Genomic DNA, 22,533 nt, shown 5'->3' with positions numbered 1-22,533 from the left:
CCACCTCCACTAGGCAGCACCACGGCAAGAACGCCAAAAACGTTATACACACTCCACTCCAATGCCCAATAATGCAAACTCGGATGATCTCTCCGATACCTAAAGTTCAAATGCTGTCCTACCCTCTGTCTTAAATTCCCCGTTTGCCCCACGTAGATTCTCAACCTTTTGTCTGTTCCCAGAATGCCATTGAGATAGATGGCTCGGCCTTCGAGCCGGAGATCGCCGCCTAGGGATTTGAGGGTATCGAGGGAGAGACGAGAGGAAAGGATGTGCCAGACTTGGGGGCGGATGAGCGAGAAGATGGTGGAGGTTAGGGTGGGGATGCTGTGGTGGGAGATCCAGGGGCGATATTTGGCATAGGGATCAGTTTTGACGTGGATTTCTTCTGGAGGAGGGGGTTGGGAGAGGTGTGTGAGGAGGTGTGTGAGAATCGCTTGGGCTTCGAGTTGAGCTGGGGTGAAAGCTGTTTGGTTGGTTTGATTCGATGGTGTTGATCTTGTTGGAATGCCTGACATTGTTGGAACTGGAGACATTTGATATGCGGGTGGTGATGGTGATATTGTAGGACCCCGGCTACTAAGCATAGACGGGCCAAGAGATTGGTTGTTGAGGTTGCGTCCCGAAGCACCCTTGGAGAGCTTGCGTAAGTCGTCCATTTGTACACGGCTATCGGTGTCTGGAGGAGGTTGCGAAGAAGGCGACCCGTTGTAAACTTCCGCTGTCGCCATGATATATATCTCTTTTGAAGAACTCTACTTGTTGGTCGTACTCGGGCCTTATTGGCGAGGTGTTGGGCAATCAGCCTGCAGGAGGCTAGCGCCTAGGCAACAAGGTACAGGAGTGATGAAGAGATATATGCAAGGTCGAAATTACACAGGCATGCCCGAAAAATCTAGCTGTTTGAGAGATTTCCAAGACGAACGGGTTTCGGACGAGCAACGTGGTTGTAAAGATCAAGAATATCGCATGTAAATCTAGATGTCGTCAGTTCTAATGAGGCTGAAAGTTAGCGCCCGTCTCACATGCCGTATCAGGCAACTTTGGAAAAACCGTCGAAAACAGCATCTCATGATCTGGCGCCTTAACCACTCGGCCACTCGGTGCAGGAACGATCTTACTCAGGATTTGGGTATTGGTCTCGCGGTTACTCACTGCTTCTCGATTGAGCTTACGAAGATTAGTACAAGTATGGCATGTGGAGGGAGAGTATCACGGCCTCTTTAGTGCATTTGACTCTGCTAGATGTTGTCGGTCGGGTAGTGGTAGCGTCTGCAGCGCTGAGGTATAGCGAAGGAGACAAGCAACATCAACGTAAGAGGCATGATGATACTTAGAACATAGGTTTGAAAATACACTATTGGTTATGATTGGAAAATTCGATTGGAGACTATTATCTCACACTACCCATCCGCATCAAAGCCATCTCCTCATACCACACTCTATGACCAACAACTTCCATCGTACCACAATCTTCCTTCAAAGCCATTCCGATAATAACCCTTCTTAGTAATCTCCGGCCCGTTATCATCGCCATTGAACTCATCATACTCCCACCACAGCGGGCGAAGTCTACGACTAAACCGTACAGGATGTCGCTTCCAGCAGCAAGGGGATTTCGGCCGAGTGATAATGTTCTACTCCTCAATCGTCTTGACGCATTCCCATCCGCCGCTCAGTCTCTCCTTCCATAGGCTAACCCTGTTGTCACCAGTGCTGATCGCCAGGGCATTGCCGCTCAAACTCCAGCTCACGCGCCACGCGGCGGCGTCGACGTCAATCTGAGTGCGTTTCCACTCGCGTAGATCGGAGGATGTCCAAATGGAGACAGTCTTGTCCTGGGAAGCGGAGGCGATGTATGACTTGGCGAGGACAGTAGGAGACCATGCGACGTCGCGTACCCAATCGCCATGGATACCACTAGATATTGGGGTACAATGTTAGTGAAATGGCTCCAATAGCGGTCAATATAAGACAACATGACTTACAGCAGTGTTGCGTTCCAGCTGCCGCTCTCGGGGCTGAAATCCCAGACCTTGACCTGGCAGTCGCTACCTCCAGTGACTAGTCGTTTTGCAGCACCAGCCTGGTTTCCGCTTGCGCTCATGACCTGTCCCGGCGCGAATGCAGGTGCCCACGAGACACTGTTAACTCCTGTACCATGAGCCGGGAAGATCTGATGTGTCCAGTTGTTATCCTTGAATTCGAGTACCGAGACGTTGCTATCCGTTGATGCGCAGGCAAGGAGGCAGCCTGCTTCGTGAGGTGCCCATGCGACTAGGTTGACCGAGGCGGTGTGTAGAGCGACTTCGTATATCTTTTGCCAGCTGCCGGACTGTTCGCGCCAGATGAGGACTTTGCCATCGTAGGACGAGGAGGCGAGGATGTTGCCGTACTTTGGGTGTGCCCACGCTACGCTCCAGACAGCACCTTCGTGTCTATAAAAGTCAACGTCGAGTCCCGTCTAAAGTTGGCACATTCAAGGTAATTGTTGCTGCAATTGGTGTCGAGTGACGTACCCTCTGAGTGTCTCAACTAGTGTGTGCTTCTCGCCCTCGACTTCGAAGATCTTGATGGTCTTGTCTGAAGAGCATGTCGCGAGCCGCCTGCCATAGTAATCCAACACGGCGTCATGCTGCACTTCATCAGCATCGAACATGGCTAGGCTGGTGGTTGCCATTGCGCTGATTGGCGGTGTGAAAAGGTATGAATGTGCGATGGGGATAGAGGCGAGTGTGTATGAGGCGTGTGTGTAGAACGTACAATCATGTCATCGTGGCCCGAATTCGCTATAACGTTGGCCTGGAGCGGAAGTCGCAAGTTAGCGGGATACAGGTTGGGCGCGCTGATGGGGATATGCTTGCCATTTTGGTTGTAGAGCAGTTATGGTGGTGGGTGGTGAAGAAGATAGAGGTACAGCAGGTATCTGGAGGGCGACAAAGAAAGTGTGTAGGCAGAAGTATGAGCAGGCGCGTTTGGACGTGTCCACAGCTTGAAAGTGCCCCAGAGTTGGTTGATGCTGCTGTGGCCTCAATGCAGGGGTCTAGATGAGATAAGATTAGATCTTGTACCTCGACGCGCTAGCACTACCCAACACCGTCACATGCAATCGCTCCGTCGCACTTCAACATCACACTCTATCATGGCCTATTCGTCCCCACGCCACTCTCAGAATTTCTACCAGTACGATGCATCGACACCTCCACCGCCTCCGCCAAAGCCAGGACGTTCGAGTGGGAATGCAACTCCATCACAGGGGCCTCCATTGCCCCCACCCCCACCAGGTCAATCATCGTACTCGGGAGATCAGCAACAAAATCCACATGCACAGCAGCAGTATTCACAGATAGGATCAGAGCAGCCGACTATCCAACCGCCGGATGATGGCTGGCTACCTGACGTGCTCAAGGACAAACCGTATGCCTACTCTGCGTTGTTGATAAGTGCACCACTAAGGTACAAGTAGGACCAAGGACTTGCATCATGTGCTTCAGACGTCAGAACTACAACATGCTATAGTCCACAGCCCTGAAACAACACATTCATCACTACCTGCATCTATCGCCCCCCTCCAGGCGCTTCTTGCACAGAATGTAGGCTTGGCGGAATCACTCAAACAGCTGGAAGCACATGTCCAGCATCAGCGTGATGGAACACAGTCGCGTCTACTAGCACTTCGTGCTCTGGAACGCCAGTGGAAAGCAAAGCAGGCTGAACAGGACGAAGCTCTTCGAGAATTCAGTCCTCCAGCCCTGTATCAACGACTAAGTGCGTCAGTAGGTGAGCAAGAGGCCCTATGCCGAGGACTGGAAGAGAGCTTTCTCGAAGGCGAAGGCTTTGGCGGTGGGGATGCCGTTGCTAGTGACCGAGAGGTGACGGACTTTGTGAGGCGGTTGAGAGAAGGCCGAAAGATTGCCTACCTTCGAGCAGAACGCAAGGAGCGATGGGACGAGGGCCGGGTCGGTGGTTGGCGATGAGCGATCCACCATGGAGTATAAGAATAACTACTAATATCAGACCATGCACCAATTGTCGTGGCGTCGGCACGTCTGGAATTGCCAAATTGCCATGGCACGATAGTTATGCGGCGTCGGAAGTCGGAAGCATGCCTGAGAGTCAAGGCCATACAGGCACATGCTAGTCAGGCCGCGAGATATGCGCCCGCGGCTATAAATCTAAGATTGCATCTCAGGGGCCTCGTCATGTCCAAGGGAACTGCCCTCACCGTTAGCATAGGCCGAGAGGCTGGACTCGTCTCCACGACTCGTTGCTGTGAGCACTGTCCGTCGTTCGCGGCTGGCGAGCATCAGCCACATCTCAAGACGGATGCCCTAGCGTGATGACCTCCTGATTTGGCCTCTTCCGTAGTTGTCGGAAGATTGCGCGATGCCAAAATAAAGGTGAATGCAAGCCACCCGTTGCGGGTGTCACACTGCAGGGTTGCCTTCATTATGCACATGGTGGTGAGTTGGGACCGACTTTTGTGGTGCAGCTATGCTGGCGCCTCGCGGAGTGTTTCACGTCCTCAGGCATTGCGGGCCAGCATGCCAACCAGCGTCAACGTCAACCGTCAACCGGAGCGCGCGAGACTGTGGGACATCAACACCCATCATTACCCACACTTTGAAGGCGACAACGCCCTCGAATCACACACAGCAACGCACCCTCCACGATAGATCTCTTGAGCCTCTCCTTAATCCACGGCGCTGATTGGCCGGCTAAAAAGTGTACCTGCAGCGCCGGACGCAGCCCCCTGGCGCGGCTCGCTCCACTCGAACAGCGCGAACCGCCCATCACGGCCAGGTCAGCGTGGGTGAGCGCCTCGATTCGACCAATTCCAGCGCTGCGATCTGCTCATCAACCCCAAAGCGCTCCCTTCGCCGGCACATGTACTTGGCCTCGCTAGGCGGGTCCCCTTTTTCGAACAACCGACTTTGGGTCGACTCTCCACCTCTCTTTGCGCTCATCATTTGTGCAAGCCATGTCTATCGCGGGGGGATAATACGAGATAATGCAAGCAGTCCAAGCGTCCCCCGAGGGCGCGCAGCCTCCCAACAACGCCTCGCCGCCTCGCCAAAAGGGCTCGTCCCTGGCCTCAATTGCCATATCGTCTTTTGCTGCTTTTCGTTCCCAGTCCTCCCAAGCTGTGCCTGTCGCCGTCCAATCCCCGGTCCGCAGGAAGCCCCTACCTGCAAACTCCCCCGTAGTTGGTCGATTTACTGCCGATCAACAATCTAAGAACCCATCAGCTGCCGCACTTGATAGGGCCTCTGATCTCCCTATTGAAAAAGGACGCGCCCCCGATAACATCCTGTCGCCGCCGTTGAGTGACGAGGACCTCTTCCTGCCCCGGAACCTCGACGAGTGAGTGCTTCTTCTCCCGACACGCGCCTCCCCTTCGACAACAACTCACTGACAACAACCAAGCAACCCACATGGAAGGACGCCTCTGACGGCAGCCGCGCCCCGCCCATTCTCTCAGTCGTCTCGTGCAAGCTCCCTCGTCGTCGCAAAGCGAAGTTCCAACAAACCTCTCCCATCTATCCCATCTGCCGCGCGGCATGATCGATCGGCCAGCGGCATCACCCCCCAACGACAGAGCAGGACCGAGGCTCTAAAAGCTTTTGGTATCCGGGGAGCACACGCTCGATCTCCTACTATGCCTAATATGCCCTTGTACAATAACAATCCGCAACCACCAGACCTCAAACTCGACCTTAACGGTGTAACGGAAGACTTCATGGACGACTACAACTACGGTCCCGAGGACCCTTCACTCACAAGACAGAATACAAAGCCCAAATCACCAAGCGGAGGAGGGTTCACTTCCTTCTTTGGCTGGAACTCGCGTCCTCAGAACGGACCCGAGTCACCGGCTACCGCATTCTCAGAACATTCAACGCCCGAATCCCCACGCTACAAACAGTCCATGCCCTCCAAGACGAAACCCAACGGCCTGGACATTCCAGCAGCCAATTCACTCGGCTCCTACTTCAACGTGCCGGGAACTCCACTTCTATCGTCCTCGCCCCAGATGAACGCTCACGTAGAAGAGCTGGAGCGCGAGCTGCGTGAGGTGAGCTCCGAGCTTGCTGCCTCTATCCAGAGAGAGATGGAACTAGAAGATGAGGTCGAACGCTGGAAAGCCGAAAGCAATACTGCCATGTCCGACAACCGAAGGACTAGCGACTACTACTCAGACTCTGGTACAAGCTCCATCCGCTTTCCCATCAGCGATCCCGAAGCCAAACTCGAAGAAGTGGAGATGCAGCGGAGGAAGGCAGAGCAGGAGCGCGCGTCGTTGAAAGTGCGCATGGCAGAGCGCTTACAAGAAGAGCTGCGACGCCGACGAGACCTAGAAGAGCAAGTGCAACAACTCGAAGACCAAGTCACCGACAAGTCGAGAGCAGGATCGATGGTCGAAACGCCCAAGGTCAAAGAGCTCTCCATGTCACTTGAGGACGCGAAGAGGCGCTTGGCTGAAGAGAGGCAGGTCAAGGAGAACTTTGAGGATCTCCTCACGGCGCTCCGCGACGAACTAGAGAAGCATCGCAATGAGGCTGACAATCTGCGAGACGAAGTGGTACCGCAACTCAGGGCGCGACTGGAAGTGCTCGAAGGCGATGCCGCTGATACAGAAAAGCTCGTGTATGAGACTACGCGCATGCAACAAGAGATACAAAACCTACGGACGGAGAACGAGTCGCTCCTCAAGGCACGAATGCTACAGCAACAAGCGCCACAACCTGTTCGAATTCAGTCTATCGCTGAAGACGCCGCAGATCTTGCGCCTCTCCCAAATCTGCGCGTCGGTTTGACCCGCTCCAACTCATTAGCCCGCAGTTCCGCTGGCCTCAACTCAAAGAGGGGCTCGCTATCAAGGTCCAACTCGGTCAAGGACCGATCGGGTGATATATCACCAGTTGGTGCACCAACAGTCACCAATCCAATGAAAGAGCTGGAAGAGCAGCGAGACGCGCTCCACAAGGCATTAAAACATTTATTACAACGACAAGAACTGCAGCAGAAGGAATTCCAGCGCCGCATCAAAGAGGTAGAGGCAGAAAGGGATGCCGCTCTGAATCTTACACCCCGCCGAACTGCCTTCCACAAGGAAGTCACAGGCCTTCGACAGGAAGTCAACAACCTACGTCGCCGAGCCGATGAAGCACTTGAACAAAAATGGCAATGCGAGAAGGGTCTTGGTGGACTACGGATGGACCTAGATCGTGCACAGCAAGAGACTGGTTCTCTCCGCGAGTTACTCCGTGAACATGATATTTCGATACCCGAAATCAGGCTAGAAAACGAACCCTTGGCCTTGGACAAGGCCTATAATGAGTTACGAACCACTCATGCTCTCTCGCTTGCTCGCGTTAAGCAGCTCGAGTCGAGCGATGGAGATTCACTCGGCGCTGCCGGTGCCGAAGCTGAAAGAACTTTGGACCTGTTGAAGCAGAGCATATCAGATGCAGAGGCAGAACGGGATTACGCCCAGAACGAAGCCGAGCAGTACCGCAAACAGGCTCGTGCTCTCCAACAGTCTGAGATCGAGCACTTGGGCAAGGAACAGGAGCTTAGCAAAGAGCTGTTCGCTGCAGCCACGCGCATGGACGAGCTCTCTGATAAGATCCAGCAGCAACTCACTGCCAACAGCGCTCTGCGGAGTCGTCTTACAGACGCCATCATGCGCGGCGAGCAGGACCAACGCAGGTCAACGGAGCAGATTATCCAGCTAGAGAAGCGCCTTAAGGCTGCCGAGGACAAAGTCATGCTCGCGCAGCAGTCGTCGGAAGAAGCTGTTGCGCGCCACGAAGACGAGGTCCAAGCCATCAAGGAGAGCCACACCAACCATCTCCGCCGCGTCAAATCTGGACTGCTTAGCCCTTCGGCCTTCTCACCTAGACTCCCGAGTTCTCCCGTCTTCTCACAAAGGTCTCCTCGTCTCGACGTGACGTCAAGCGGACCCGCTATGAGCCTCGCCGAAGCCACCAAGACGGAGTCCCTTGAGAAGAGGGTGGAGGAGCTTGAGAGGGCGCTTAGAGATGCAGATCATGAGATGGAGGAAGTTGTTGGCAGAATGAACATGGCGCAGATGGAGGTTGCTGATCTTCAGTTTGAGAGGTACGTCCACCGAACCACCAACACATCAAACACATATACTAATTCTCTTTTTCTAGGGACGAGGCTATGCGCCAGACACGCAAACTCCAAGCTGAGATTGTCGCCGAGCGCGAGAAAGTCAAGGCGCTGATGGCTACAAGCGCGTAACGATCCTGATCGACGATACCTTATACATAATACCCTTTCCTCTTCGGCAAGCCTTCTTCTCGATACCCCGCGATATCGTTCCTTGGGGGATATCTGGTTTCACTTACATCTTCGGCGTTTTACCCCCCTCGGTTACCGCATTTACCCATGATGGGCCTCACGATCCGACGCATACTACACTTACACTTCTTTTCACCTCTTCACATATTGTCTTAGTATAACCTATTTTCTTCTTGATCTGGTCTGGTCTCCGGGCTAAATGAGTCCTTTTTTTTTGTTTGACTGACAGCGTTTTTGTCGTCAATTGTTTTATACCCCGAGAGGTGGTATTACAGCGTTATAGCGTTGGTGTAACGTTTGATTGGCGGTACTTGGTCCTGCATATATGTTGCGGACATGTTGGACTTGTTGAGAGTCGAGGAACTGACCTCGTATTGGATGGGTGGAGATGCACACTCGCTTAGCGGATGCATGGTAGTTGGTTGTACTATAATGGTTCAATGGATGATGGTTGATGTTATTCAATGGTCGTGTTATGTGCGAGTGTTGAGAAGATGCAGAGTATGAAAAACATGTTCAATCCAAAGTACCCAGCATGTGCTCTTACTTTCTCCTGTCTGAGTGCGAGTGTTGGTGCGGTCGGGTATGATAGATGATGGTTGGGCGTGTTACTTCACATGTGACTATTGAGAACATTTTAACCGATGTTGCACAGCTTCATCATAGCACTGAACGAACCACGCTGTTTCTTCGCGTGACTGCGTGTGTTTTGTTTGTGTACCCCGATGCGTTCATGTCTTGGTTGGACTGTCGGTGAGGCTCACTATCGATAGGTTCATGTACTCGAGTCCGGGGGTGCAGACGCACAACAACAGCGTGACAGTCTGTCGGACCCGCGCGGTACCGACTTGATTCGGGCAGGCGGCACAAGCAAAAGTGAATAGCCATCTTGGACTTTCCACCGGCCGGGTGTGTCTGAAACGTATCGAGTTGCTGGCACAGTTCCCCGCCCGCGGTGGTCCCTGCACCCTAAAGTTATCCCTGACCGAGCTACTGCGGCCCTCCCCAGCACCTCCTTCTCCTTGCCAGCGCTGCACTGAAGATTCCTCTGCAGTGCTAGGAAGTCCGTGAGAGTGCGGCTTTGTCCTTGCGCTTAACCTACCTGTCTCCACCGCCCAGACTCGCAGTCCCTTCCGCTATTGACATCCAACGCCCAACACCCAACACCACACCGACTTCCCCTCCGAAGCGATTGCGTCGCCCACGATGAACAACAACCAGCAGGGCAACCGCCTGCAGCTCAACTTTGGCCTCGGTGGCGGTGACCGAAACAACCAGTACCAGCAGGAAGCCGGCAGAGCATTCCCAACGACGCCCTCGACATTCCCGCAACCTGTATACCCCAACCAAGCCGGCCAGCAAGAGGTTTGGGGCGCCCAGCAGGGCAATGGCTACAATGGAGGCGGAGGCTACTTCATGAACCCCTACCAGCAAGCACAATACCAAGGGCAGCAGGGCAACCTCCAGGCGCCAGGTAGCCAGCGCTTCGATCAGAGTGCCAATGGCCTCGCCCAACAACTGTCGCACCAGCACCTTGGGGGCAGTGGTCGCTCTGGAAGCCCATACGGCCGACAAGGCTCGCCCAACCCCGGGCGCCCTCGCACAGCAGACAACAGAGGAGGCTATGGCTATGGAAGCCAAGGTGGCAGCTCAGGGCCCCGACAAGGTCCCTCGCTGTATGATGAAGAGGCGCCGCAACGAAACCCCACCAAGTACTCGGAGAATGTAGACAAGCAGGCCATGGTCTCCAAGAGTCTCATCAACACCTTCTTCAAAGACAGTGTTCAGCGGGCACGCGACCGGAATCAAAGGTGGCATCATCCACTTCTTTCCCTGACACGACTAACTTCCCTGTAGAGCTCTCGAACTTGACGCCATTATGAAAGAGCCCTCTTTCTCCGACAGCCGAAAACGATCCAAAGAGGACAGCATGCGCCGTGCCGAAGTCGAATACCTGCGCTTCTTGCGGACAAAGGAGAAGCCAGACAACTTCTCGACACTGAAGATTATCGGCAAGGGTGCTTTCGGAGAGGTCAAGCTTGTCCAACGGCGCAACGACGGCAAGATCTATGCGCTCAAATCGCTTGTCAAGCAGGAGATGGTAGGCCTTGAAACAATTCGTACTTTCGGTACTCTACTGACACACCACAGTTCAAGAAAGACCAGCTGGCCCACGTACGGTCAGAACGTGACATTCTCGCCGAGTCCGACAGTCCATGGGTTGTCAAGCTGCACACAACATTCCAGGACAACACCTTCCTCTACATGCTTATGGAGTTCTTGCCAGGTGGTGACTTGATGACCATGCTGATCAAGTACGAAATCTTCACCGAAGACATCACGCGCTTCTACATGGCCGAGATTACGCTTGCGATAGAAGCTGTTCACAAGCTTGGTTTTATACACCGGTACGTGTCTAGTAATAAACTCAGGTACATATTCTGACTCTTCGCAGTGACATCAAACCTGATAACATCCTTCTCGACCGAGGCGGCCACATCAAGTTGACGGATTTCGGTCTATCCACGGGCTTCCACAAGGAGCACGATGCCGGATACTACAAGAAGCTACTCGCAGGTGGCGCACACAAATCGAACCGCGACAACCGACAATCGATGAACCTAGACCAGATTCAACTAACCGTCAGCAACCGCACCCAAATCAACACATGGCGCAAGTCCCGTCGACAGCTCGCTTACTCAACCGTCGGTACGCCCGACTACATTGCGCCTGAGATCTTCAGCGGCCAAGGTTACGACTACAGCTGTGATTGGTGGTCGGTGGGTACAATCATGTTCGAGTGTCTGATCGGCTGGCCACCGTTCTGCGCCGAGGAGCCTCACGACACTTACCGCAAGATTGTCGACTGGCCGCGTAACTTGCATTTCCCTCCTGACCAGCAACTCGGTGCCGAAGCCGAGGACTTTGTTCGACGGTATGCCTCCCTTTCTCATTCCCCCCTTCCCACTTGACCCTCCTGATGAAACCTGAATACTAACGTCAACACAGTCTCATATGCGACGCTGAACACCGCCTCGGCCGCATCGGTGGCGCCAACGAAATCAAACAACACCCATTCTTCCGCGGTGTCGCCTGGGACGGTCTCCGTCGTATCCGCGCGCCGTTTGAACCTAAACTGCAGAGCAACGTTGATACTCAGTACTTCCCGATTGATGAGATTGATCAGCAGGATACTAGTGCGGCACATCGCGCGCAGGCGGCACAGGCGGCGAACGAGGATGAGTATGCGACTAGTTTGCCGTTTATCGGATACACGTATAAGCGGTTTGATGCGTTTAGGGGGTCGTAGATGTGCGCTGAGAAGCTGGTTGGGGATAAAGTGGAGTGGTCAAGGGTGCTGGCAAGAGAAAGGGAAAGGGAAAGGGGAAGGGGATGGTCGGAATGCCTAGGGGGCAATGAGATTTCTCTATCCCTTTCCACTCTGTCTCGATTGTTACATTCCCTTGATCGTTCGAAAGAAATCCGACGGGGGGACTGGAATATATGCCCTGGCTGGCACAGAGAGACAAGAACCATCAAATCACTTTAAAACCCCATATGCTAACAACGAATTTCGGGCCGCTACTGCCGCGCAAATGTCACTTTATACCGGCTGGGTTTGAAGTTTCCCCCAGTTGTGCTGGAGTTTTCAAGATGGCATTAGAGGGGTTCACAAATGTGGATAAGAAAGAAAGGAATCAATCAAATGTTTCTCCAGTGCAAATACTTTGGGTAGAAGCTTTCGTTTTGCAAATGAGTTTGTTGTTGTTGTTTTTGAAGATTTCCATTTTCAAGTGGGTAGAGAGTTCATGTGGGTAGAGAGAGAGAGAGAGAGAGAGAGAGAGAAAAAAAAAGAGAGCCCGTTGAAAACTGAGGTTCATTCCACACCACGCAATTAAACAACAGTCAACCTGAACAGATCTGATATCCCAATCAAACTCCTTATGCTGATAGCCTAAATCCATGCGCCGACTTTATGCTTGGTGTTTTGCCCATGTGCAGATATCGCCATCGTATGTGTGTAGGTGTGTGAAATTCCCGTGTCGATGATCTTGCCTATTTGCCGTATGTCGCATGTCATCCATGTAAAGATAATCGCTTGACTTTCTCCTTGTAATCGCTGTCTCGCCCGCTCATTCGTTGTTGTTGCTGTTTATTTCGCCGCTCGTCTTGTTCTTTGGGTAGTTTGGGGGGAAGAGGTGCGAGCGTTCATCGGGCTTCGAATTGAACCATACTAGGTGAAGATGTTAGTGGGTTCTCTCGTGTAGAAAATGTGCTATCTGGATTCGTCTCTGTGCTTCTGCGCGCTTGAGAACTCCGTTTTTCTTCCTCTTTTCTTCGTCATTCTGTTTTGACTTATTGCATGCGCTCAGGTCGTGCAGATTCCCTCTTCGCTCTCCCTCTTCCGTTTCTTCTCTTTCCTGCTTCCGGTGCTGACCTCCCACATTTTTCTTATCGCACTCTTCTGGTGCTGAACCCCATGCTCTATCTGCCTAGAAAGTCCACTTACCGGTTAGTTCTCTGCTTGTAAAGCACACGATGTCCACAGTTCCTGCATCTGATCGGCTCTCCCCTCTTCAACGGAACATCCATGTCGCAGTCGCCACACTTGTAGTGGACGGTGCGCGCGGTTGCGTCGATGGCGCTGGCGGCGGTCGCGTCGGTGTTTGTTTGCTGGGGTTGATAGGATGACATTTTGGTAGTTGGTGTGTGTGGTATTCGGGGTGGGTGAAGTGAGGTGTGGTTTGGGATGTGGGAGTGGTGATTTGGTATGTGGAAAGAGGCAGAAATGTTTGGATTGCGAAAGCGATGATGGTTTGCGCCGGGCCGGGTTGGAAAACAGGGTCGCGGTGGTACGTGCGCGAGGCTTATCGATAGTGTGTACCTTCCTACATGCCTGCTAGTACTACTTTCATGGCGTTCATGCCAACCCAAACTGACTTTGAATGTCTGAGTGTGCCGACTGTCGTTTCTATCCAATTTGAGCATGTGCTCGCCGGGATGCTTCTATTCCCTGGCAATGATTTTGTCTCGAAGCAATCGACTTCTCCGTAAATCCACTTCGTTCTTTTCAGGTATACAACACTTATCACAATTGCACCGCACACCAAAGCACAAATTTAATGAATAAAGCTAGAATCTAGTTAGACAGCAATTTGAGCTCAAGGTTCTATCCTCCGCTTGCTCCTGTCCAAGTACGAAGCACCGCATCTTTCGTACATTCTCAGAGGTCCCAGTATGACATCAGTACAGAAAAGGAACGTCTCGAAAAAGCCGTCCTCATGAAGCTCAATCCAGGGCGTCAGAAAATTGAAACCTTCCACCTGCTTTGATAACAACTTCAAAATACGTTCCATAGCCTCTCTAGTTCCTAGGCGTTTGTGTACACTTGCTTCAGGTTTCGGCATTTCCCGTCGAAATGCCTCTAATACCAAACCCGCGATACCAGCGACAACCGGGGAAGCGTAGGAACTGCCTGTTACTCTTTTACCCCCTGCCGAGAGGACATTAAGACCAGGAGCGGAGAAGCGTTCCTGCCTCTGGCCACTGTCCGTCAATCCAGTAATGTTGAATGGTTTGCCCAAGCCGTCAACAGCGTCTACCGCAATGACGTCGCGATGTCGAGCCGGGAAGAGCATATCATCTAACGCTCCATCATTGGTCGAAGAGGCAAACACTAGAACAGACCTCATGTTTCCGATAACATTCAAGGCATCCTCGATTCCATCTTCATCGTTCTGTGATTTCCATCCGAAAGACATGTTGATAATGTCGACTTTCCATTCTTCGCTAGCCCATTTCAACGCCTGGACTATAGCATGCCTATCTGGCACTATTTTGCCATTCGTGCTTTTGGCTATGCGAGCGATGTATGTCTCGGCATTTGGGCACACGCGAGCGACCTGGTACGCGACCACCGTGCCGTGGCCTGTCTCATCTCTCTGGTAATCTCCATGCTTTTCGCCTTGTATGAAACTTCTGCCTTTTTTAATCTGACCTCTGAACGAGCACTCGCGGTCTATGCCGACGTCCAAGATCGCAATGCGGACTGCCTTGGGGTAGGGCTCAATTATAATGTGGGTATCCTTCCTTCGCCGTCTAAAGATGGGCAGCGTTCTGGTTTCAAGCTCGTAAAACCATTTATCGGCGCTACTGTCTAGGCGTCAGCTGGTTTTCTTGAATAACATGGTGGTATACTGACTTGAAGGTTCGCCGTTTGCTTAAAAACTGGTCCAGGACCCTCTCTTGCAACGTCGCTTGCCGTTTGGCGATGGGCAAGAGGAGTGTTCAATAGGGATAGACGTAGGCATCTTTTGATCACCCCACCGCGTTCCCGAGCTTTGCTTTTTCCCAGCATGCGACAAACAACGTTTCCAGCAAGCACGCCTTTTAATGTCATGCAAAATAGAGTATAGAAAATGATTATCTCTAGAGCGCTTATGGGATGAAGTTGTATGAGGAGCGCTATCACGCTGGAAAGATACTTGAGCAATCAACGCATGGCTAGTGTACACCCGATGGCTAATAGTTTTGTCAGAGCTTGCCATGGTGAAGAGGAGAAAAGATTTAGACGAACAGTAGTGACAAATGTGTTGTTATCTTGAATATCGAAAGCGCAAGTTGGAAGCATCCAACAAGAGATATAACATGTTCATAGACAGCGGAAATAGCAACGTGAAAGTCTAATAGAGGCCCCCTATCAAGACCATCTGATACAGTGTGGGCAGTTTATGGTTGGGCTATTGATAGTCTCTCGTGTCATGAATCCAATAATGTAAGCAAACAAGATGAGATGCTAATTCGTCAAAAGCCAGAAGGCTTGGTAAAATGGCGACAATCTTTCTGGTCGAATGAATAGCAGGCCAGTCCGCAGTCGAACTGAGGGTTTGGGTCGTGGTGGCTTCAGCCTGCATCTCAGCCGCGCCCAGCCTGCCCACCTTCACATTCGGTACACTATTGCTAAAATAACCCAGGGACCGAGCAGCAACACGTATAAATTGCGGATATTAACATGAAGCTGCTCCTATCCAGAAACCTGCATCCACCGCACCATGTTACAGTACTTTCTAGCGCCCACGCGTGACACGCCACCCGAGACTCTCATAAGACTAGGTAACATCATCGAACAACCGCGTTTCGCAGACCAGCCTCTCAATCGAAATCCACTTCCAATCGATAATATCATCGTAGGCCCTGAATCGAAAGACCATGGGTTGGCGTTCGATCATACCAAAACATACAGCATCGGCATCTGGGCCTCTTTCCTCATGCAAATCCTCGGCGTCGGCGGAGATATCAACATGCAAATCTCCAATGGAACAACGGAGAGTTGGAATTGCGACACGATAAGGACGTTGTTCTTCGAACCAACCACGGAGTACATCAAGAAGAGTCTTGAAATCACGTCCGTTAAGGAGTACATTCGAGACAACAGAAATTGGCTATACGACACAAAGCTATACATGATCACGGGCATAAAGATCGCTTATGGCGCTAAGGGTACAGTGACCTATGCGCGTAACAAAAGCATACATCTCCATCTTGGTGTTGATGCTACACCAGTGGGTGTGCCTGTTCAAACTGGTCCGGATATAGGGGTAGAGAAGGGTCGTAATATGACGCAGAATATTGGAGACAAGGAACCTTTTGTGCTTGCATTCCGCATGCAGAGAATCAAGGTGTCAGCTAAAGGGGAGATCAGACATCGACGGGAGGAAGGCGAGATGCTGGGCCTTGACGATGATGATGAGGACGAGAAAGACGAGGAGCCTGTGGAACTTATGGTGGATGGACTGGAGAGCGTGGACGCGCATGCGGAGGAGTTTGGCATTCGTACATCGTGGGTAGTGGGGGATGAAGGGGTTGGGGATACGAGTAACTGCGCTCTGGCAGAAGACGACTGATTTGCCGTAGTAGTAGGAGTTTCTGTATAAATGCGACGATGGTTCGGAAAACATGGGTCAGGGTTGTACGTGCCCTGAGCTTATCGATAATGCACCTCAAGCTTGCCCGAGAGGCGTCTACCGACAAGCCACCAAGTTCCAAGACTAAGGCTGAATCACAGGCAGACTTACGACATTCCTCACACTAGGTCAGAATATACATCGTGCATCGCATTAAAAAAACTCTTTCGTCAACGAGTTCACCTACGCAGTCTTCCAAGTTGCCTACCAGCAGGTTCTTGGGTTCCTGCCTTCGTGCATGTACACTCAGTGTACTCAGCTCGTGAGCATGGCGAAGCATATTATGCAAGGCTGTGCTTACCCCACCCTGCTACTCTGGCTACGCAGCACCTCCGTGCAGGTAGGGGCTGAATGACAAGGTCGCTGCCTCGCGCCTAGAAAGGTCAGATGCACGGCTACATCGAAATCAGCAGGTAAATGCGACGGCGTCTCCTATCTTTATCGTTCAATCATCAACCGTCAACGCGCTCAGCGGCTCATCAGATTGTCTCTGCTTCTCCTAACCCTCCTCGTGGCCACATGCTCCAATTTCCTGCACGTGTCCTGCTTTCCCCATGTCCCTCACCCTGTTCACCGCTGCTCCTTTAAAGCCAGAGATTCGACTAGCTCAGGCTGTTTCTCAATTCGAGGCTTGCCTTTCCGACGGACAAAAGGTCGCGTTCCGGAACCAGCGGACACAGTCGCTTAAGTCCCCCCCGAGTACACAGGATGTTATGAGGGTCACAGCAGAGATTGACATTTCACAAAAGGCGGGAGGGCGGTGCTTCGGACCTCGTTTCACCAAATTCCTCCATGGTGCGCAACAGTTTGCCGCTCTTGGTGACGTTGTCGTGGGTAGCTCACAGAGCGTCATCGCTTGTGGTGTATGGTCGGTGTTGCGCACCTGCTTGTTGGTCAGTACTTCTTTCATGTATCGTTTCTACAGGCTGGTCCAACTTGTGTTCCATCATCAAGGTATGAGAGGAGACACGCTGGAGTTGCCTTGCTAACAGTACAATGACTCTAGGCCACTACCAACCGTTCGTCGTACATCGAAAGTTTGTCTCTCCTCCTTATGGAAGCTGGCCAAACGTCCCAACAGCACTCGGATTTGGCACTACTGTATCCTCGCTCAAAAGCGTTACAAACATATATCACAGAATACTTCGTCGTGGTAGTTCAAATTTGTCATCATTTTCAGCTTTACGCTCAAAAGTCCTTCCTAGGAAAGTTTGCAGCGTCGCTCAATGACACCGACATCAAAGAAACACGGTCAAGTCTTCTGGCCTGGTCCAAAAGTATTCAAGTGGAAATTGGAACACTCGTTGCACGAAGGATCGAGACAGAAGCTGAGAGTAACTCACGCTTCAGAGCCCTGATGAACTTAAGCTCCAAGAGCGCTTCACAACAGCGAGAGCAGATTGCTTTCCGAAACATCCTCAATCACTGCTCAACCCATGACTACGAAACGACATGGAGACAGATCCGGAAAGCTGGCAACACGTCCTTGTATACACAAATACCTGAGTATAGCCAATGGATAGCGGCACCAGACTCCGAGACACTTGTTCTGGTCGCCAAACTTGGATATGGAAAATCCGTATCGCTTGCGAATATCGTTGACGATCTCAGTTTGCGAATCGACCCCGGCGTTAATGGACTTGCATATTTCTTCTGCCGACACGATCTTCCTGATAGTTTGATCGCAAGGACGGTGATAGGTGCACTTGTACGTCAGATAATCACCCCCCTTTCGCAATTCTTCAATGAATCTGAGGTCGGAGACCCTTCTCGTATATCCCAGCTTCTCGGTCTCATGCGTCACGCTGTCCCTCGTAATTACTCTATATATATTGTCCTTGACGGCTTGGATCTGTGTTCTTCCGAAGAAAAGAAAAAGGTCACAGAACATCTGGAAGCTATGAGAAGACAATTCATCATGCACATCTGTGTTTCCCACCGATTGGAACCGGAAGCAGAGATACAGCCTATTGCTACAGAGTTTCCTACAGCAAAAGTCGTTAGGCTTCCCGATAATACCCCGGACATTGAACCGTTCATTACAGCGCAACTGAAACTTGCTATAATGAATAACTCCCTGGCTTTAGGAGATCCTGCCATTATCCTGGAGATTCAACATGCGCTCTTGCAAGGCTCAAAGGGTATGTTTTTATGGGTTGTTCTACAGATTCAGTCGCTTTGCGCAATGCAAACTGATCACGACATTCGAGATGCGCTCGCCAACCTGCCACAAGATCTCTCCGAAATCTATAATCGTATATTGCAGCAAGCGAAAAGACCGGGTCGGTCCTTACGGTCAGATATATTCAAGCTCATCATGACTGCGAGACGGCCACTCACAGCGGACGAGATGCGAGTGGCACTTAGTGTAACCCCCGGTAATACTACATGGGACCATTCCAAACTTGTCAATAGTATATACCCAGCACTTGCAACCTGTGGCTGTCTCATCACTATCGACGAAGAGGACCATACAATACATACTGTGCATCCGAGTGTGAACCAGTTCTTGCTCCAAGACGACGGCACAATTCCAACCAAGGACCAAGAGATTTATTTCACAATGGAAGACTCACAAACACTGATATCATCAATTATCGTCACCTACCTCGATTACAGTATCTTTGGGACGGAACTTGCTATTCGCCTCCCGGGACTCGACGTAGGATCAGCACCCTCCCATATCATCAAAGCTGCGGCTAGTATGAGCAAAGGTGCTCAGGCTATAGCCTTGCTCATGGGATCGGGGAAAAATTCTAACTTTGATGCTTCTAAGACTCTAGCACAAGAATTGAAGCCTCGCCCACGGCCAAACATCGATGTATACTACTTCCAACACTACGCGAGAACGTATGCTTTGCAACACTTCTCAGATCTTCCAATTATGTCGTGCACTATTTCAGAAACTCTATTCAGAAAACTCAAACAGGACACAGAATGCGTTTCGACTGTTGGAGAGGCAATTGGTCTACTCTGGCTCTCACTCCAACCACCTGGGACACAGAACGTCATGGATCTTCTGGGTCTTCTACACGATGATCTCTCTTATACAACGGAGGGGTCGATAATGGGCTCGAAGTCTATGGAAACCAATCCGGAAGTCTTGTGGCTTCGCTATCTGTTTCAATGGGCTATCGAGACTGGCCGTATCCATGCAATCAGGTACTTGCTAGGCCTGTACGAGAATATCCTCTCTGATTATCATGATGTAACCGGAAAGTCGCAGGGCATCGTTCACCCAGCTCTCAAGAAAATTTGCGATAAGTACTGGCCTCATTACTGTGAGGCACCCACTCGCCTTGAAATCTCAGAGCGTTTCCTCGGGACTACGCCATTAATTCATGCTATCAGGAAACGTCAGTATCTCGTCGCTGAAGTTCTTGTTGGTGATAAGCTGATAAACATCAACAAAGCCACGAGCTGGGGTCTATCAGAGAAACCAATAAACTTTGCCATGGCACAGAGAGACACTAAGGCTTTGAGGTTGCTGCTCGCAGAACGGCACTGGAAGCGACTACATATGCCGCTAGATGAAGCATATGAATTAAGAGATCAGGCCGGAGAGTTAGAGGACGGCTCTGTTGCGTCGTTGCTTCAAGCCTACATCGAAACAAAGTCTGCAGCAATACATCGTTCTCGGAGAAGGGGCTCTGAATGAACATGGGTGAGAGGGTGCTCATGCGGCTGATAGTGTCGATTATGCTGATGTTGCCGCAATCTTCGGGGTGGAATGTTGAGGTTAGAAACTGGAACCTTGCTATTGGGAGTAGTGGCAGCGGCCATCGTAGGTTAGTAGGTTTGTTCGTATTGAAGTGCTTGTTCTTGGGAGAATTGGATGAGTTCTGGTATTCAGGCAGGTAAAGGCGGGTAAGATCTGAAACAGGGTGAAAATGAGTGATCCAGGTGCGGAACGAGGTTCCTCTGTACTGAGATTTTGGATGCCAGCACGAGTCTTCCATCATAAATCTGGCAACTTTGCACCTAATCGTTTCGTTTGTAAGCACGTTATCGAATCTTGGCAAATACCGAACGTGTAGCACCAAAGTCAAGGTGAGGGTAAGAATGAAATTCGCGTATCTCCTTCTCCTTCTCCTTCTCCTTCTCCTTCTCCTTCTCCTTCTCCTTCTCCTTCTCCTTCTCCTTCTCCTTCTCCCTCTCCTTCTTGACTTGGCTCTTTGCGCTTGATGTCTGTGATCACGTCATGAGCCTAGCAGATACGGACTGGGTAAGATCAAAGTAGAGATAAAGGTAAAGATGAGATGTCAGTTCGCAGCTCTGGCTACAGAAGTCTAGCGTGTGGGTTCTCGACTACGATCTCTCATGTGTTAGGGTTATTTCATCATTCTGCACTCGGCATGACTTATTGGACAACTTGTGCCCGAAAGTGCATGACGACTTTTCGGAACGCCATTTGTTCTATGTAGCTAATTATCCATCTACCGAGCATCAGATGAGACGCATCACTCCGCTTCGTAAATTAATTTGACTGCGGGAAAACTAGCTTGCATGATCTCCACGAATCATCGCAGCCGGTCCGAACAAAGAAGCGGACGGATTCCATGCGTTTCGGAAAACAGTATCAATACCTCATCTTGTCCGTGACATTTAAGGACACAAGCTTTTGCCCAGCTACTGCCCAGCCATTACCTTGCAGATCACCCCAGAAACATGGTTCGGAGTGCGCTAATTGCGGCATCACTGGTTGGCACAGGCTTTGCCGCTGTCTGCCTAGTTCCCGGTGGAACTAGTGATGACTCTGCAGCCATCAAAGCTGCCTTGACATCATGCAATAACGGCGGGACAGTGGTGCTCGACAAGACTTACACCATTGGCTCTCTTTTGCAGACTACAAATCTCCGCGACGTTGCGATCGAATTGACTGGCACTATCAACCTGTCAGCGGATATCAGCTACTGGGCCTCGAATGGCTTCCAGTTGAACTATCAAGAAGCGTATACCGCATGGACCATTGGTGGAAGCAACATCCATATCTATGGCGGAGGAACGTACTCTGGCAACAGTGATACCTGGTACAACGTATGCAACCCCTGATCGTAGCAACCTGATCCCTTGCTAACATCACGTCGTCAGGCTGGAAAGACGGGTCCAATTCCGTGGGTAATCTACAACGCCCAGAACGTCCTTGTTGAGAATATTAAACAAGTTCAAAGTCCATTCTGGCACAACTTGGTGTACGGGTCCCGCAATGTTACCTTCAACAATATCAACCTTCATTCTATCCAATCGAATGGCAAGCAAGCACAAAACACAGATGGTTGGGACATCTACCGGAGCGATAACGTCAACATTCTGAACAGCAACATCATCAACGGAGATGACTGCGTCAGCTTTAAGCCCAACACCACCAATGCGCTTGTCGAGAACCTCTACTGCCAAGGTTCCCATGGTATCTCCGTTGGCTCTCTCGGCCAATACGCTGGCGTGCAAGACATTGTCGCCAATGTCCTCGTCAAAAACGTAACCATGGTGAATGCCGAGAACGGTGCCCGTATCAAAGCCTTTGGCGGCAGCGCCAGTGCCACGTCAACAAAAGGCGGAGGAAATGGCTATGTCAAAAACATCACCTTTCAAGACTTCACCGTGTCGAACGTCGATCTGCCCATTGTGATCGACCAATGCTACTAAACCTCCGCCAGCACATGCGCAAGCTACCCGTCAAAAGTCAGTATCAGCGACGTGCACTATATCAACGTGACGGGCACGGGCGGCAAGAGCAAGGAGGTTGTTACGCTGGTGTGCAGCGATTTGTGTCAGGACATTACGGCTTCGGGCACGCGACTTGTAGGGACGAGCGGGAGTTCACAGTACTTCTGCACGAATATTGCAAGTATGGGGAGCCTGGATTTCCCCTGTAGTGCCGCTGGAGCGGTGGTTTCTGGTACAGTGACGACCAAAGTGCCTAAGATGACGAGCTCATCCACTAAGGTCAAGTCGAGTACGTTGAAGACATCTAAAGCTGGTGCGGTTAAGGTTCGGGCCACGGCCTGAGCGTGTGCTCGTGAGGCTTTCCAGGGACAGTTTGCGCTGTCTGATCTTTGTTAGCTTATAAGATGGTACCCTCATGAACTCGATGCGAATCCACAAGATTTCCAATTGAAGTAAAAACCCTCTACGCTGCTCTCATGTTGTAGCTAAGGCGATTTCTTTTCACTTTATGTCCTGGTTCTAGCTAGACAGGATTTATCTGATGTTGCTGTTCCTTCTCCGTAAGCTGCAG

At 51.3% G+C, this 22,533-nt stretch overlaps 8 protein-coding genes across 8 annotated transcripts; 6 read left to right on the top strand and 2 right to left on the bottom strand.

The window, feature by feature from the left end:
* Window positions 1–1,637: 1,637 nt before the first annotated feature.
* Window positions 1,638–2,680, bottom strand: ALTATR162_LOCUS4933 (uncharacterized protein; the record flags this gene model as incomplete). The annotated part of the gene is made up of 3 exons (XM_043312549.1): window positions 1,638–1,920; window positions 1,989–2,438; window positions 2,520–2,680. 3 exons carry the CDS (start codon window positions 2,678–2,680, stop codon window positions 1,638–1,640), a joined length of 894 nt encoding a protein of 297 aa, XP_043168484.1.
* A 462-nt stretch (window positions 2,681–3,142) lies between these two features.
* ALTATR162_LOCUS4932 (uncharacterized protein) lies at window positions 3,143–3,977 on the top strand (the record flags this gene model as incomplete). Its single annotated transcript, XM_043312548.1, has 2 exons — window positions 3,143–3,417; window positions 3,467–3,977. The coding sequence occupies 2 exons, from the start codon at window positions 3,143–3,145 to the stop codon at window positions 3,975–3,977; spliced, it is 786 nt and encodes a 261-aa protein (XP_043168483.1).
* A 1,034-nt stretch (window positions 3,978–5,011) lies between these two features.
* Window positions 5,012–8,271, top strand: ALTATR162_LOCUS4931 (uncharacterized protein; the record flags this gene model as incomplete). Its single annotated transcript, XM_043312547.1, has 3 exons — window positions 5,012–5,364; window positions 5,428–8,124; window positions 8,181–8,271. The coding sequence occupies 3 exons, from the start codon at window positions 5,012–5,014 to the stop codon at window positions 8,269–8,271; spliced, it is 3,141 nt and encodes a 1,046-aa protein (XP_043168482.1).
* A 1,266-nt stretch (window positions 8,272–9,537) lies between these two features.
* Window positions 9,538–11,641, top strand: ALTATR162_LOCUS4930 (uncharacterized protein; the record flags this gene model as incomplete). Its single annotated transcript, XM_043312546.1, has 5 exons — window positions 9,538–10,142; window positions 10,189–10,432; window positions 10,483–10,739; window positions 10,787–11,266; window positions 11,341–11,641. 5 exons carry the CDS (start codon window positions 9,538–9,540, stop codon window positions 11,639–11,641), a joined length of 1,887 nt encoding a protein of 628 aa, XP_043168481.1.
* Window positions 11,642–13,493: 1,852 nt separating this feature from the next.
* ALTATR162_LOCUS4929 (uncharacterized protein) lies at window positions 13,494–14,962 on the bottom strand (the record flags this gene model as incomplete). Its single annotated transcript, XM_043312545.1, has 4 exons — window positions 13,494–14,484; window positions 14,534–14,588; window positions 14,847–14,853; window positions 14,909–14,962. The coding sequence occupies 4 exons, from the start codon at window positions 14,960–14,962 to the stop codon at window positions 13,494–13,496; spliced, it is 1,107 nt and encodes a 368-aa protein (XP_043168480.1).
* Window positions 14,963–15,383: 421 nt separating this feature from the next.
* ALTATR162_LOCUS4928 (uncharacterized protein) lies at window positions 15,384–16,235 on the top strand (the record flags this gene model as incomplete). Its single annotated transcript, XM_043312544.1, has 1 exon — window positions 15,384–16,235. One exon carries the CDS (start codon window positions 15,384–15,386, stop codon window positions 16,233–16,235), a length of 852 nt encoding a protein of 283 aa, XP_043168479.1.
* Window positions 16,236–16,849: 614 nt separating this feature from the next.
* ALTATR162_LOCUS4927 (uncharacterized protein) lies at window positions 16,850–19,953 on the top strand (the record flags this gene model as incomplete). Its single annotated transcript, XM_043312543.1, has 2 exons — window positions 16,850–17,158; window positions 17,302–19,953. 2 exons carry the CDS (start codon window positions 16,850–16,852, stop codon window positions 19,951–19,953), a joined length of 2,961 nt encoding a protein of 986 aa, XP_043168478.1.
* Window positions 19,954–20,963: 1,010 nt separating this feature from the next.
* Window positions 20,964–21,941, top strand: ALTATR162_LOCUS4926 (uncharacterized protein; the record flags this gene model as incomplete). The annotated part of the gene is made up of 2 exons (XM_043312542.1): window positions 20,964–21,332; window positions 21,387–21,941. The coding sequence occupies 2 exons, from the start codon at window positions 20,964–20,966 to the stop codon at window positions 21,939–21,941; spliced, it is 924 nt and encodes a 307-aa protein (XP_043168477.1).
* Between the last annotated feature and the right edge of the window lie 592 nt (window positions 21,942–22,533).

The sequence above is a fragment of the Alternaria atra genome (assembly GCF_907166805.1).
Source record: "Alternaria atra isolate CS162 genome assembly, contig: 23, whole genome shotgun sequence".
Classification (NCBI taxonomy): domain Eukaryota; kingdom Fungi; phylum Ascomycota; class Dothideomycetes; order Pleosporales; family Pleosporaceae; genus Alternaria; species Alternaria atra.
The sequence above is the reverse complement of the archived record's forward strand: the minus strand, read 5'-3'. Positions and strand labels throughout refer to the sequence as shown.